At 36.7% G+C, this 15,172-nt stretch overlaps 1 protein-coding gene across 1 annotated transcript in view; it reads left to right on the forward strand.

The window, feature by feature from the left end:
- The window catches only part of COBLL1 (cordon-bleu WH2 repeat protein like 1), a 177,174-nt gene extending 162,216 nt beyond the window's left edge, over positions 1 to 14,958 (forward strand). The window contains exons 14-16 of the mRNA XM_068968456.1: positions 2,801 to 4,602; positions 8,845 to 9,021; positions 13,684 to 14,958. Of these exons, the coding sequence (XP_068824557.1) occupies positions 2,801 to 4,602; positions 8,845 to 9,021; positions 13,684 to 13,770 (2,066 nt within the window). The 3' untranslated portion in view covers positions 13,771 to 14,958. The remainder of the gene's footprint in view (positions 1 to 2,800; positions 4,603 to 8,844; positions 9,022 to 13,683) is intronic.
- Positions 14,959 to 15,172: the final 214 nt, after the last annotated feature.

Here is a 15,172-nt window from a genome sequence, read left to right on the forward strand (position 1 = left end):
TTCTGTTGCTTGACTGCTGGACGCCATGTAGTTCTGTCTTGACTACTTGACTAGATTGGACAGTCTTCCATCAGAGAAATTATATCTGAGACTTTGTTTCAATTCCTTATGGAACCTAGCAGAATACTGAGATAACAGTTAAAATATATAGTTAGGATTGAATTTCAGAAAAAAAGGTACTATACAAATCAGAATTGCAGTGAATACACAATGGTATTTTAAGGGGATATGAAGGAAATGGCTTATTCTCAAGTCCAATCTATTATGTTAGTACATAAAACTAGGTTAAGGTCCATAGAAAACATGATATATAGGCTGCTGCTGCTAAGTCACGTCAGTTGTGTCCAACTCTGTGCGACCCCACAGACAGCAGCCCACGAGGCTCCCATCCCTGGGATTCTTCAGGCAAGAATACTGGAGTGGGTTGCCATTTCCTTCTCCAGTGCATGAAAGTGAAAAGTGAAAGTGAAGTCACTCACTTGTGTCTGACTCTTCACGACCCCATGGGCTGTAGCCTACCAGGCTCCTCTGTCCATGGGATTTCCCAGGCAAGAGTACTGGAGTGGGTTGCCATTGCCTTCTCTGGAGATATATAGATACGTATATAAATTTAATATGTATTGGATTATCCCAATGTCACAAAAAAGATAGACAGATGTATATAGATATGACATTTTATATATGTGGTATGTGTTGGTTAATTTGAATATGAATGTCTTTGATTCATTTTCCTTATGGTCAATAACCTCCTGAGATATAAGTATACAACTTATATACTTGTATATAATTTCCCCATTTTTTCTTCTTGACGTAGCTTTTTAACAACATATATTATGATGGCAATAGCATTTCTGTTGAGAAGATATGATTTAAAAGCTGCTTACTGTTTAAAATCAGAGTAAAATTAAATCATTTTTGCAAAGATCTGGGTATCATATTAGTATTAGGGTCCCAAGCACATTTCTGTAATAGACTTATTTTGATTTGCACTTGATTTACAATGACCACTGTCAACTCTGGGTGGTTTTTAAAATAATTTGTTATCCTTAGAACTAATTTTATTCTGCTTTTCTCCTTTTTTCTTTAAACCTAAACTGTGCACTTATCTAAACCATCCTTTCATCAGGTGGTTGATGTTCATGTCAGTTTTGAGTAGGGGAAAGTATAGTATAGTACAAAATATACCTTCTCCCTCTACTGGCCATTTCTGAAAAATAGCCTGTCTATTCATTGACATTTTGTGTGCATTATCAGCAGATATGTAGCAGGGTAGACAAGCTAATGAATTCAGTAGTGATTCTAGGCCTGACAAACACTGAAATTTTTGAAATTTTGGTGAGAAATTCAGTAGATAATGGTAATTATAACCCACAGAAAATGTGAAGAAGTTCTAAAACCAATAAATTAGGATTTATTATAGGGAATTTCATTTTTAAAATATATTTTTATAATGATTTACCTTCTTTTAGAAAGTGTTTCCATTATGTAACTGGGATATATCTATATTCAGTGGAAAATGAGAAATAAGCAAGAGAAAAGGAAATACATTTAGGCTCCTTTTTTTCGTTTCATTTTCCACAGAGGATCCATTTTATAGTTTAGACAATGAACTTTATCTTATAGGTGAAAGTGAGTGATTATAAAACTATAGAGAAATACTTGACATTCTTTCACAATTTGATTTCCAAGGCCCACATTTCACTTGTGCTGTGCAAACTGTCATATCTGAAAGGAGAGGCCACCAAGGATTTTGAAGAAGAGGGCTAGCTGCTTATTCAGAAGAAATGATTCTTCCTGGTACTTGACTAGAAGAGGACAGTATATATGAGTCACTTGGCTCAGTCATAAGCCTCTGTTTCCTTCCAGATGCCTCCTTCCAGCTCTTTGCCATCATGTTGTTGGCTGGCAACTGTTGCTTTGTTAACCTAGACACTGGCAAATGATTTTTGTTTTCAGGAGGTCTAAATTAAAATTAAGAGGAAAAATAGTATTGGGAGAGTGAAGTTTGTTTTCTCTACATGGATTCTGACATGAGAAAAATAAAGTTATCTTTTTTCACAGACAAAAAAATAAAAACCCACATGGTTGTTTTTAATGTAGTTGAAACCACCCATATTGTGACTGAAAACAAAATCCTCTAAAATTATTTAGCATGGACACCTAATTAGTCAGACAATGAACTTAGGCTGTTTTTATTTCAACTCTTAAAGGTAAGGTTTTGTGGTCTGTCGTAAGTAAAACTGATAACATTAAAAGGGAAACAATCCAAACAAATGCTAAGTATGAAATATAAATACACTAGGGATTATAGAAAAGACAGAATCAAAATAGAAAAACAGAGCAGAAACATTTTTTAAAATTTGTCAGTATCTTTTTGTCATTCTTAACAATGACTGAAATATGGTCTTTACTTAAAATCATAGCTATATTCTATGAGTACTTGTTTTGGGCAATATGGTATCCTAATAAGCATGTTACTGTATCCTAATAAGCATGTTACTGTTACATAAGTGATATATAATACATAGTTTTGTTTTTGACATCTGAGGCTCAAACGGAGTAACATGATGTGGCCCATACAGATTGTAATTAGTCAAGCAGGATTCCTGACTCAGGTCTCTATGATCCCAAAGTCCTTGCCACTTTCTCTGTATGCCATTACCTGTATAATTACTGTCTAATTGGTGAGCTGACTATTTATCTGTAGAATTCAAACCAACCTGTTCACTTTAGGGTAGGGTGGGTACTGAAAACTTGCACTTTTCTATTTTTTTCATATACTTTATATTTTTTCTCTCAGCAGATCAACATGAAATAATTGTCATTCCAACAAACAAAGAAAATAATATGAAAAATGGAGTGAGGGGAACAGAAATCAATGTAGCAGGTGTTGCCAAAAATAACAACGTGGACATAGAAGTTGACAGACTATCAAATTATCAGGCATATAAAACTGATACTGCTGGATGTTACAAAGAAAATCATCTTTCTGTTTCATCAGCACCAGATCAAAACCTGATTCAACCCAGTGCAGAAAAGACAAAAACGCAAGATGCGGCAATTCAGACAATCCCTTCCTGTGACAGTTTTGATGGGGATCAGCAAGATCATAATTTGTCTGACGTCAAAGTTGATGAAAGTGTGCAAACTTCAAGTAACAACAAATCAACTCAATGCTTATCTTTGAGCCCACAAGATTCTGTAGATATCTCAGGAGAATTCAGGAGTCAGGGCCCCCTTGTTGTACATACAGAGGAGCAACTCACCATAAAAGATCCATCTTGTGCAGGTGGTAATGACGATCTTTTGCCTCCTGTAGATGGAACTGATAAAAACTCAACAGCTTCTTATGTAAAGAATTATCCATTTTACAGACAAGATTATATTCCCAAGCCAAAACCTTCAAATGAAATTACAAGAGAGTACATACCCAAAATTGGGATGACTACTTATAAAATAGTGCCTCCCCGATCCCTAGAAATATCCAAAGATTGGGAATCGGAAACCATAGGGTATAAAAATGATCAAGAGATACATACTTTAGGGAAAAAGGACACTTATGAGAATGTAAAAGAAACGACAATCCAAACAGAAGATCTCGTCATTTCTGAAAGCCCAAAGGAGTCACAAGCAGACCTGAAATCAAAGCCTACCCTGAGAACAGAGCAGCGGATGCAAAGTGAGGAGAGCTTAACCCGCAGCAGAACAGCGAATCCTCTGAAGCCTCCCAGAATGACGAGTGACACTGGCACGGCTCCTTTTGCGCCAAAATTGGAAGATATAAACAATATTTTGGAGTCAAAATTTAAATCGCGGGTTTCAAATCCCCACTCCAAACCAAGTGCTTTTTTCTTGCAGATGCAAAAAAGAGTTTCAGATCACTATGTGACATCTGCAGCCGCCAAGAGTGTTCAAGCTGCCTCTAATCCTGCTCCAAAGGGATTAATAAAGAAAGAGGTGGAAAGAGATACAATACCTCCTCCAGAGCCAGCTCTTTCTCCCTTAAGTGAAACTATTCAATCTCTTCCACAGACACACATTCAAAACACTGATGATGACAGCAATCAGAAGCCTACTGAAACCTCTCCTTCTCCTGTGGCCTCTCCGCCGCCTCCACCTTCTACTCCTCCCGTGGCCTCCCCCCTTCCCCCTCCTCCCGTGGCCGCCCCGCTTCCCCCTCCTCCCGCGGCCGCCCCGCTTCCCCCTCCTCCCGCGGCCGCCCCGCTTCCCCCTCCTCCCGCGGCCGCCCCGCTTCCCCCTCCTCCCGTGGCCTGCCCCCTTCCTCCTCCTCCCGTGGCCTCCCCCCTTTCCCCTCCTCCCGTGGCCTCCAAACCTGTTCCTCTGCCCAAGAGTCAGTTAGCAATGCTGAATCTGAAAACTCTGAAAACTTTTGGTGCCCCACGACCATACTCCAGCTCTGCTCCTTCACCATTTGCCCTCGCTGTGGTGAAACGGTCACAGTCTTTCAGCAAAAGCCCTACAGAGTCATGCAGTGAGGAGGTCAAGGGTGCCTCTGCCAGAACGCCAACTGATGCAGAGAAAGGGAAGATTCCTTCTGTAAATACATCTGGGAACATGCCACAACTAGGTGTGAGTGATAAGGTAAAGGTAACCTTTTATAAAATAGGGGATTCTTATACAACATGACTTAAATGGGTTTAACAAGCCTGTCTGTTACTTAATTCATAATCTGCAATGAAGATGCTGTAGGGGAAAAAAATGAGTAGTAATACATAGAATCTGATTATTTACTCTCAGTCATTATAATTCATATAATTTAATCAGATATTACTATAAGGTCATTATATAATCACCTCATTAGCAAATATTTAAAGTTTCTTTGCTCATACATTTGTATACTGTACTATAGTTCTGACTAGTTTTCTGTGTTTTGCTTATTTCAGTTTGTTGAAAACCTTCCTGGATGTTCCGGCTTACTTTATTTTCTTCTCCAATTTTCCATGATAGCAAAACAAATTGTTTTAATTATATAAAAACATAAGCAGGATCAAAGACTAGATAAAATAACCAAACATATCTCAGCTCTGCACTTTGTCATATACACTCAACCTGGGCTTACCAAATATTGTTATATATAATTTAAATTAAAATCAGTTTAAATATGTAATTTTCTTTTTTAATATAAATTTATTTATTTTAATTGGAGGCTAATTACTTTATAATATTGTAGTGGTTTTTCCCATACATCAACATGAATCCACCACGGGTGTACACGTGTTTCCCACCTGAACCCCCCTCCCACCTCCCTCCCCATACCATTTCTCTGGGTCATCCCAGGGCACCAAGCATCCTGTATCATGCATCGAACCTGGACTGGCGATTCGTTTCATGTATGATATTTTACATGTTTCAATGCCATTCTCCCAAATCATCCCACCCTCTCCCTCTCCCACAGAGTCCAAAAGACTGTTCTATACATCTGTGTCTCTTTTGCTGTCTTGCATACAGGGTTATCGTCATCATTTTTCTAAATTCCATATATATGTGTTAGTATACTGTATTAGTGTTTTTCTTTCTGGCTTACTACTGTGTGCAATAGGCTCCAGTTTCATCCACCTCATTAGAACTGATTCAAATGTATTCTTTTTAATGGCTGAGTAATATTCCATTCTGTATATGTACTACAGCTTTCTTATCCATTCATCTGCTGATGGACATCTAGGTTGCTTCCATGTCCTGGCTATTAGAAACAGTGCTGCGATGAACATTGGGGTACACGTGTCTCTTTCAATTCTGGTTTCCTCGGTGTGTATGCCCAGTAGTGGGATTGCTGGGTCATAAGGCAGTTCTATTTACAGTTTTAAGGAATCTATATACTGTTCTCCATAGTGGCTTACTAGTTTGCATGCCCACCAACAGTCTAAGAGGGTTCCCTTTTCTCCACACCCTCTCCAGCATTTATTGCTTGTAGACTTTTGGATCGCACCCATTCTGACTGGCGTGAAATGGTACCTCATTGTGATTTTGATTTGCATTTCTCTGATAATGAGTGATGTTGAGCATCTTTTCATGTGTTTGTTAGCTATCTGTATGTCTTTAGAGAAATGTCTGTTTAGTTCTTTGGCCCATATTTTGATTGGGTTTTTTATTTTTCTGGAATTGAGCTGCAGGAGTTGCTTGTATATTTTTGAGATTAGTTGCTTTTCAGTTGCTTCATTTGCTATTATTTTCTCCCATTCTGAAGGCTGTCTTTTTACCTTGCTTATAGTTTCCTTTGTTGTGCAGAAGCTTTTAATTTTAATTAGGTCCCATTTGTTTATTTTTGCTTTTATTTCCAATATTCTGGGAGGTGGGTCATAGAGGATCCTGCTGTAATTTATGTCGGAGAGTGTTTTGCCTGTGTTATCCTCTAGGAGTTTTATAGTTTCTGGTCTTACATTTAGATCTTTAATCCATTTTGAGTTTATTTTTGTGTGTGGTGTTAGAAAGTGTTCTAGTTTCATTCTTTTACAAGTGGTTGACCAGTTTTTCTAGCACCACTTGTTAAAGAGATTGTCTTTTCTCCATTGTATATTCTTGCCTCTTTTGTCAAAGATAAGGGGTCCATAGGTGCGTGGGTTTATCTCTGGGCTTTCTATTTTGTTCCATTGATCTATATTTCTGTCTTTGTGCCAGTACCATACTGTCTTGATGACTGTGGCTTTGTAGTAGAGCCTGAAGTCAGGCAGGTTGATTCCTCCAGTTCCATTCTTCTTTCTCAAGATTGCTTTGGGTATTTGAGGTTTCTTGTATTTACATACAAATTGTGAAATTATTTGTTCTAGCTCTGTGAAAAATACTGTTTTCTGTTTTGTTAATTCAGTGTCAACATTCCAGTTATATGTATGTTGACCAAAATATCACTTAACCACCATCTAACCTTCAGTTCAGTTGCGTCCGACTCTCTGCCACCCCATGAACTGCAGCACGCCAGGCCTCCCTGTCCATCACCAACTCCCAGAGTTCACTCAAACTCACATCCATCCAATCGGTGATGCCATCCAGCCATGTCATCCTCTGTCGTCCCCTTCTCCTCCTGCCCCCAATCCTCCCAGAATCAGTCTTTTCCAATGAGTCAAGTCTTCTCATGAGGTGGCCAAAGTACTGGTTTCAGCTAGCATCATTCCTTCCAAAGAACACCCAGGACTGATCTCCTTTAGAATGGACTGGTTGGATCTCCTTGCAGTCCATGAGACTCTCAAGAGTCTTCTCCAACACCACAGTTCAAAAGCATCAATTCTTCAGTGCCCAGCTTTCTTTATAGTCCAACTCTCACATCCATACATGACTACTGGAAAAACCATAGCCTTGACTAGACGGACCTTTGTTGGCAAAGTAATGTCTCTGCTTTTGAATATGCTACGTAGGCTGGTCATAACTTTCCTTCCAAGGAGTAAGCATCTTTTAATTGCCTGGCTGCAATCACCATCTGCAGTGATTTTGGAGGCCCCCCAAAATAAATTCTGACACTGTTTCCCCATGTATTTCCCGTGAAGTGATGGGACCAGATGCCATGATCTTCATTTTCTGAATGTTGAGCTTTAAGCCAACTTTTTCACTCTCCTCTTTCACTTTCATCAAGAGGCTTTTTAGTTCCTCTTCACTTTCTGCCATAAGGGTGGTGTCATCTGCATATCTGACCTTAGTGATGTACAAAAGGAGAATTTGTTGACTTCATGTTGGATCAACTAAATGATATAATTTGCTAGACTCAAGTAGTATAGTTAGAGGATGCAATTCACAGTATGAATTATGATAATTCCCATGCGATTAAAAAAATACATTGTGTACTTTTTCTGATGTGTTTAAAGAATACTTTCATATTTGTATGACAGTTCCAGAAGTGTTTTATGCTACTTTTTCAAACACGCCCAGAGTAACAGAACATTAACCATGTTGCCAAGTAAAGATTTTTCCATAATTTAAAGCAGTATTTACCTTGAAAAATATTTCTTTATAGTTTGCATTTTTGTTTATTACTTTGATATCCTATCAGGAAGAGATATATGATCTAGAGATTAATTCTTTACTTGGGAGCAAAGCCTGTGTTTTTTTTTCTTAGAATGGAATACCATTTCTAAACAACAGAAGCTTGATTTAGATAATACAGTTTTTGAGCCATTGCCTGAGTTCTGTTTAACTCATCTTTTATAAAGATATTTATTTGGCAGTTTGAAAAAGACATTTTTAAGATTGTTTGAATACAGTTGCCAGTGAACTCAGTTACTAAATATTCCTTTCTAAGAAGTTTAATTAAAGTTTTGATTCTTAAATTTCTAATATTTATTTTCAGTCTCATGGGAAAAATAAAACATGGGCATCACTTCATCCCAGTGACTTCCAGAACGACAAAATAAGCTGTTAGTCATTAATACGCCTTTATTAGAAGATGTGTTAGGTTCAACCAGTATGAAATTGCCAATATTTGTCCTTTTGTACCATCAAAAATAACTTCATAATACTAATATATTGGGACTATGAAAATGGGTTTTTGTCTTTTTAAGTCTGTGGATTTTTATTATTACTTTGTCTCTTCTAACTGACTCTATTGGAGAAATCAGCATTATTTCATTTACTCAAGGACAGTAAAATTACCACTGCACTGTGAAACAAAGAGACATACCACTTTTCTTCCTTAGACTCCTGAGTTCAAAATGAGGGAAAGTAAGGCCCTTGTCTTCCAGTTGAGCCTGACATCAGATATAACTCAGTGGATGAGGAAATAGTTTAAAGCACCAGTGTAGCAAATGGGTGTTCTTAAAGAGCTATTGATGATGAAAGTGTTTTGAACAGTGGCCCATTCTTCACCTGGTATTCATATAACATTCACATTTATTTTTACAGGAAAATAACTCTGCGCATAATGAACAGAGTCCTCAAATACCATCTCCAACTGACTGCCCGTCGGTCACCCTTAAGAGACAAAGTTCTTTGACATTCCAAAGCTCTGACCCAGAACAGATCCGACAGAGTTTGCTGACTGCCATTCGTTCTGGAGAGGCTGCTGCCAAATTGAAAAGGGTAAGTTTTCTTTATCAGATGGGTGACATTGGATTTATTTTCAACAGTGTCAAACTAATACTTAGGGGAAATTGTTTTCTGGCTTTTAAATCTGAATAGGGAAGATGCCAGAAGTTCCTCTTTTATAAGTCAAGGGTCATTTTGAAGTATAAGCTGAGAGAGTCTAGAGTGTTACACATCCTTAAATCTATGTCAGGTCTATTTTCCAAACACGGGCCAGGTGCAGAAAGCAAGTTTTGCTCATTATTATATAACTATATATAGAAAGTGCCCCGGAAAGTGCCTCTTATTTTAAGAAACTGTGTTAGCACAGCAAGAAAGAGTCTTTTGGAAAAAGAGTCCCTCCTTTACTCCAGAAAAGCTGTGCTATTGTAAGAGCCTGCAAGTTTTCAGTCCTGGCTCCTATAGTAATCAGCTACTACCGTACTGATTGGCTGGGTAAGGGGGGAGGAGTTTTATAGGCTAAACTAAAAAAATGAAGGGAAAATCTAGGGAATTTAGATGATACCTAATGCAGAAATTCAAGTTTTAATAATGCACTGCGAGAGTCTAGCTTCAACTGACATGAGAGCAAGGTAACACACTCTGTTTTCGGAAAGCATCACAGGGAGTTATTACAGATGAGATTCCTCTCTGTCTCCCTCATCCTCTGAAACAGGATGTAGTGAAGCCTTAAGCCTGGCACCATGACTTGGACTTCCCAGAGGCTGCAGTCTCCCCTAAATGTCTTTCTTGTTCCCCTTAGTCATCTTGGTTGCAAGTTCCTCAACACCAAGACAAGAAAAGTACTCATTATTTCACTGACTCCCTAGGCATTTCATTTTGTGAATTGCTTTTCTAATCATTTTAGAAGCTATTTAGAGAAAAGTAAGAGACTTGTTGAGCATATCACTGAACTCAACAAAAATGAAATTTGCGAAGGAACAGGAATGCTGCAAAGATAGAAAAAGGGGAAGGCATTCGTGAACGTCAGTCAGCTTCCTAGTGGGTTTCAGTGGAGCCCTGAGTGACGGCCGTTTGCCCAGAGGACTTAGCATTCCTATCTGGGCACACATGGTGGGTGACAAGGCAAAATATTGTGTGCTGTCAGGAGTGGAGGAAACACAAAGGAATAATTCAGGGGGGTAGGTCTGAATTTCGTAGATTATTTGTAGAATTTGAGTTGAGTCCCAGGCAGCAAACAACAGCAGCAAAAAAGGAATATTGAAATTGGTATTTCACAGATCATGACACTTATACTTTTGGGGGGAAATATGTTCCTGTAAATAAATTGTACATTCTCATTCATGAAAACAATTCTATTTCTAATTCTGTTTCTAATTTTATAAATTAAAGATAGAGTTTCAAAGTTCTCAGTAAATTTGATAAGCATTTTTTAAAAACAGAAAAATACCAAACACTGTACTAGATACTGAGGATACAAAATTGAGTCAAATGAAGCCTCTGCCTTCTGGGTGTTCAGAGCCAGGGATCCTCACGCTCATGACAGAATAGAAAATAACTGCAGTATCTTTGTATTAAATCAGTGGATGTATTATTAATAATCAGTTTCAATGAACTAATTGCAGAAAATAATGCATTAAGTTGGAAATGCCTTTTAGGCCAACAGAATCATATAGGCAGGCAGCTGTATACTTGGTGTGTTATGGGCCCTGATTTGGCAGTCTCTTCACAGATAAAGCTCTCATTGCTTCCAGAATGAGCTGGATGTGAATCAACACAGAAAGCAGGCCCTAAATGATGATCCTATAATTGTATCCTATTTATTACTCATTACTTTAGGTTCTATTGAATCTAAATTTTATCTCTTTCAGTAGGAGGTTATTGATAGCTCTGACTCTCTATAATGCCAGCTCCTAAATTCTGTTTAATGAAAATCCCTTACATAATCCTTTTGCTTCCTCTAAAGAAAGACACGGGGTCTAGTGGAGTTTATCATATCTATATGCCATGATTAACATCTTCACTTCTAGTTATATATGCTAAAAATGTGTTTCAATGTGCCAAGACTCAAGAATATTGTTTGTAATAGCTCCAAATACATATAACCTTAATATCCAAAAATGGTGGAATAAATAGTGGTATATTTAAAGCATGGACTATCAAATGGCAATAAATTAGATAAGATATACTAAAGATAACAATGTAGATATGTGTAAAGATATGTGTAAAGTTGACAGCATGCAAAACTGAATTATATAGTGATACGTGCATAGGTGGCAATTACTCCTAAGTGTTGGGAAATAATTACAAAAGTCACAATAGGGTTACTTCCAGAGGGGAAGGAAAAGGGTTGTTAGAGGTTTATTGGAGCAAGACTGGAACACAATTTAAGAGGGAACCAAAAAAATTAATAATCAGGATAAATATTGTTTCTTTTTTTCCAAGATAAATATATCTTAACGTAAAAATCCATGATAAAGTCAAAATTTTAAATAAAGACAAGATCAGGAGGGAGCTGGAGGTATTCTTTCTCTTGACCTGGGTGGTGGGCTACATATATGTCCGTTTTCATTGCGCTGTTCAATGCACATCTCTGTACATGTATTATATTTCAAAAAATTGCAGAAGGTGGTAGAAACAGACACAAGGCTCTAATTTCTTACGCTTTTTTCCTTTCTTACACTAATTTCTTTCTTGTGCTTAAGTCCCATATTTCTGTGCTGTTCTGAACATGTCTCTTGGTTTGTTTTAAATTCTAACATTTCTTTTATAGAACAACAGTTATAGTGCCAAACAAAATCTCCAGTGATTTTGACAGTGGGTTTAGACTGTTCATCAGAAAGTTGGCTCTGTGTTTGCCTGTATCTTGGCACCCAAATGTTCACTTTAAGTCCAGGTACCAACCTGCCTTATGGCTCTTGTTCATACTTGAGCAATTAACCTTCATTATATAGTTGGTTCACATTAGAACAATTATCTAGTTGATAGCTCTAGTGTAAATGTAGTCATGAATTTTCATGTTTCTGAAGGCTTTTTTTTCCTGCACCTTACCCCCATCTCAACCTGCATATAATCATGGTGATTTGTCTTGTCTTCATATAAAGCATTACTACATCCAGCACAGTATTTTATAAAATGTGTTTGATGTTAAGACATACATATCTGTTTTTGTGCTGAGTTGCTCAGTCGTGTTGGATTCTTTGCGACCCTATGAACTGTACCCTGCTAGACTCCTCTGTCCATGGGATTTCCCAGGCAAGAATACAAGAATGGGTTGCCATTTCCTACTCCCAGAAGCTGTACAGTGCAGCCAAAGAAAAAAAAAAAGACTACACAGAATTTGTGTGAAAGAACCATAGCTTATTTGCTCCTTATTGGTAGACATTTAACTGGATTCTAGTTTTTTATCCTATAAATGATGTTACAATGAGCATCTTTATTTGTAGATATTTAGAGCCATTTGTATCTTTTTTAAATGCGTAAACCAAATTTTCTTTTACTTTACAAAGAATGTGAGAACTTCAGTTTTGGCAAGAATTACAAAAATAACCCCTCACACACAGACTTTTCAGACCAAGACCACATAGCAAAAAGCCATTACCTGTCTGTTGGCTGCACTTGGAAAGTAATCCCACATAAGTACTGAAAAGCATGCAGACAGGTGTTCTTTCTCTGGTGGCAACTTCTTTTCCTTAGCTGTTTTGTTTCAGGTGGATGGTTGTCAACCATTCTACTCCATCCTGGGTTCCTAAGATAGTCAAGAAAATTGATTAGTTTGGATTACTTATCTTTGTTTAGTAAAAGGCAACAAATGAAGCACCAGGAAACCAAAGCCAACTAGATTTGCCAATTTTATTTTCCTTTCCACTAACTTACTCTGTTGCTAGGCAGAATCTGGCGTTTTGTACTTCAGTTCTCTCCTTGGGAGAAGAGGATAATGTTTGGTTAGGAAGCTAAGTTAGTCAAATTATAATCAAGAGATAAATAAATTCTCTTAAAATATTGTTATATTTTACATGTAATATTTTAAAATACTATACCTGCTTACTATGTAGAATCCAGATAATTTTCTTCTACATTCTTATAAATAATGTTGGAATTTTAAGCTATTTAGGAAATTTTGATTTAGTGTTTTTTATTTACTTACAGCTTGTAAACAGGAAACTTTGCCATAGAATTTTGGAACTTAGGAATGTATTTGCAGTTTTGGCAAAACAGTCACAGGTTTGACATTTTTAGCCCTTCAAATGAAGGCATTTTAAAAACCAAAGCTGTTTTTTCTTATAAATAAGGGGTACCTGGGAGAGAGTAACTTCAAGTTAATATCATCAATATGAAAATTACAGAATTCATTGCTCTGTGGGATTCACTATGTTTTTCTACATTCTCCAATGTACTTTGAGGGAACCAGAACTAATCTAGCTAAAAATGCGCTTTAACAGCTTGGCCTGCAGTCTGTTTATGCTCTTGTCCTTTGAGTTGATTTGGTAATTTTGTAAAGACTAAGATGTGTTAATGGATTATTTAACTTGTTTGTTGTAGAAATAACTAATTTTTAATTTCATGGTAGAATGAACATTTATTCTTGATTATTTGAAATTTATTGAATGACATGAAATTTTAGTATTAAGCAGAAATTAAAATGTTGGTAATTGATGAAAATTCACAGACAGCTGTCCCATTTTACACTGATTGCTGCAGTGTGTTTCTTTCTCTTAGGTTACAGTTCAATCAAATACAATATATGTGAATGGAAAGTCAAGACTCAGCCGTTCTGTGTCCCTTGATTCCCCGGGTAACCGTTAAATGTTGCCCTGCCATGCCACACTTCACCACCTCTGCTGCGCAGAACAACTTCATACTGATGGAGAATGTTAGCAAATGTATATTGAGATATACACTAATATATTATCTATTAAAGCATAAGAATTTGTGCTGTGACTTTTAATGCCAAAAGAAGAATTACCAGAATTTATAATTTATAATAATAAGTTTGGCCTTTTTTGCCTTAAGAACTGAATATGCTGCTTCAGAACTTTAAGACAAGGTGTTGATAACTCATTTCTTCAAATGAGAAATAGTCACTTTTTGTTGATTTCATTTATTTTCCACTTATTAACACATTATCTACAATGGTGACTTAGACAAAAGGATAAATTAGGATTCAGACTTATTTATGTGACACCTAAATAGCTAGGCAAACATAGATCTGACATTTGCTGCCTCAACGTTACAGTTTAATTGGAAATGTTTTTAAGTTACATTAAAGCCTGTTTGTGCTGAAAGTTTGATCTAGAAAACTAATGATATCAATAAGTATATTCAGTTTAACAGTTAATTTCAATGATGAATCACTTAGTGTGCAGGTCTTATCTTGCACATTCTTTATGTAATTACAAAATCAGTGTCAAGTTTATCAAAAAGCTCATAGTATTTTAATATTTTATTAACATGGACACTTAAGTTTTTTAATCTTTAGAACTTAAGTTGCTCAAGGAGAATTTTAAATATTTTCTGTATATAATTATAACATTATTGTCACACAGATTTTGCACATTTTATGTGCCAGAAGCCTTAAAATTCTTCCTGTGAAAATGTTGATATATTGTGACAGTTATTTCAAATTCGATATGTAGAGAAGAATAGGGGTTAGTTTATGTCCATATTGGAAAACTTTAAAAGATTACTTGGAGGTTTCAGAAATCCTGGTTTTAATTATAGTGATAAAGTCATTATGTAGTTCAGAAGCTAATATTCTAAATAATATATATTTACATTAAAGTTAAAATTGTTAAGCAAAACAATGCCTAACTTGTTGGCTTGTAACGATTCTGGGATCTGAAGCTTGTTGATGTTCTGTTCCTACCTGAAGAATTTAATTGCTTGCTTATTCTAAATGCCTTGTCAAACAAACTGATGTTACATTAGTTACTGGGATATCTGCCTCTTTGGAAAATATGTTGATTTTTCCCCTGTTTAATAAAAGCAAGTTATATATTTGGGATGCTTTTTTAAAATGCAGTGTGTGTCAATCAGGTATTTATACATTTCACCTGATTTCATCTCCATCTGCCAGTAAACATTATACTGAGACCATGCATTCATCAGGGCTCTCTAGTATACATAAGCCCACATGTTCAAACTCCAAAAACCACCACCACCACCACCACCACCACTAGTATATATAAGCCCACACATTCTTACATCA

The sequence above is a fragment of the Capricornis sumatraensis genome, chromosome 3 (assembly GCF_032405125.1).
Source record: "Capricornis sumatraensis isolate serow.1 chromosome 3, serow.2, whole genome shotgun sequence".
Lineage (NCBI taxonomy): Eukaryota > Metazoa > Chordata > Mammalia > Artiodactyla > Bovidae > Capricornis > Capricornis sumatraensis.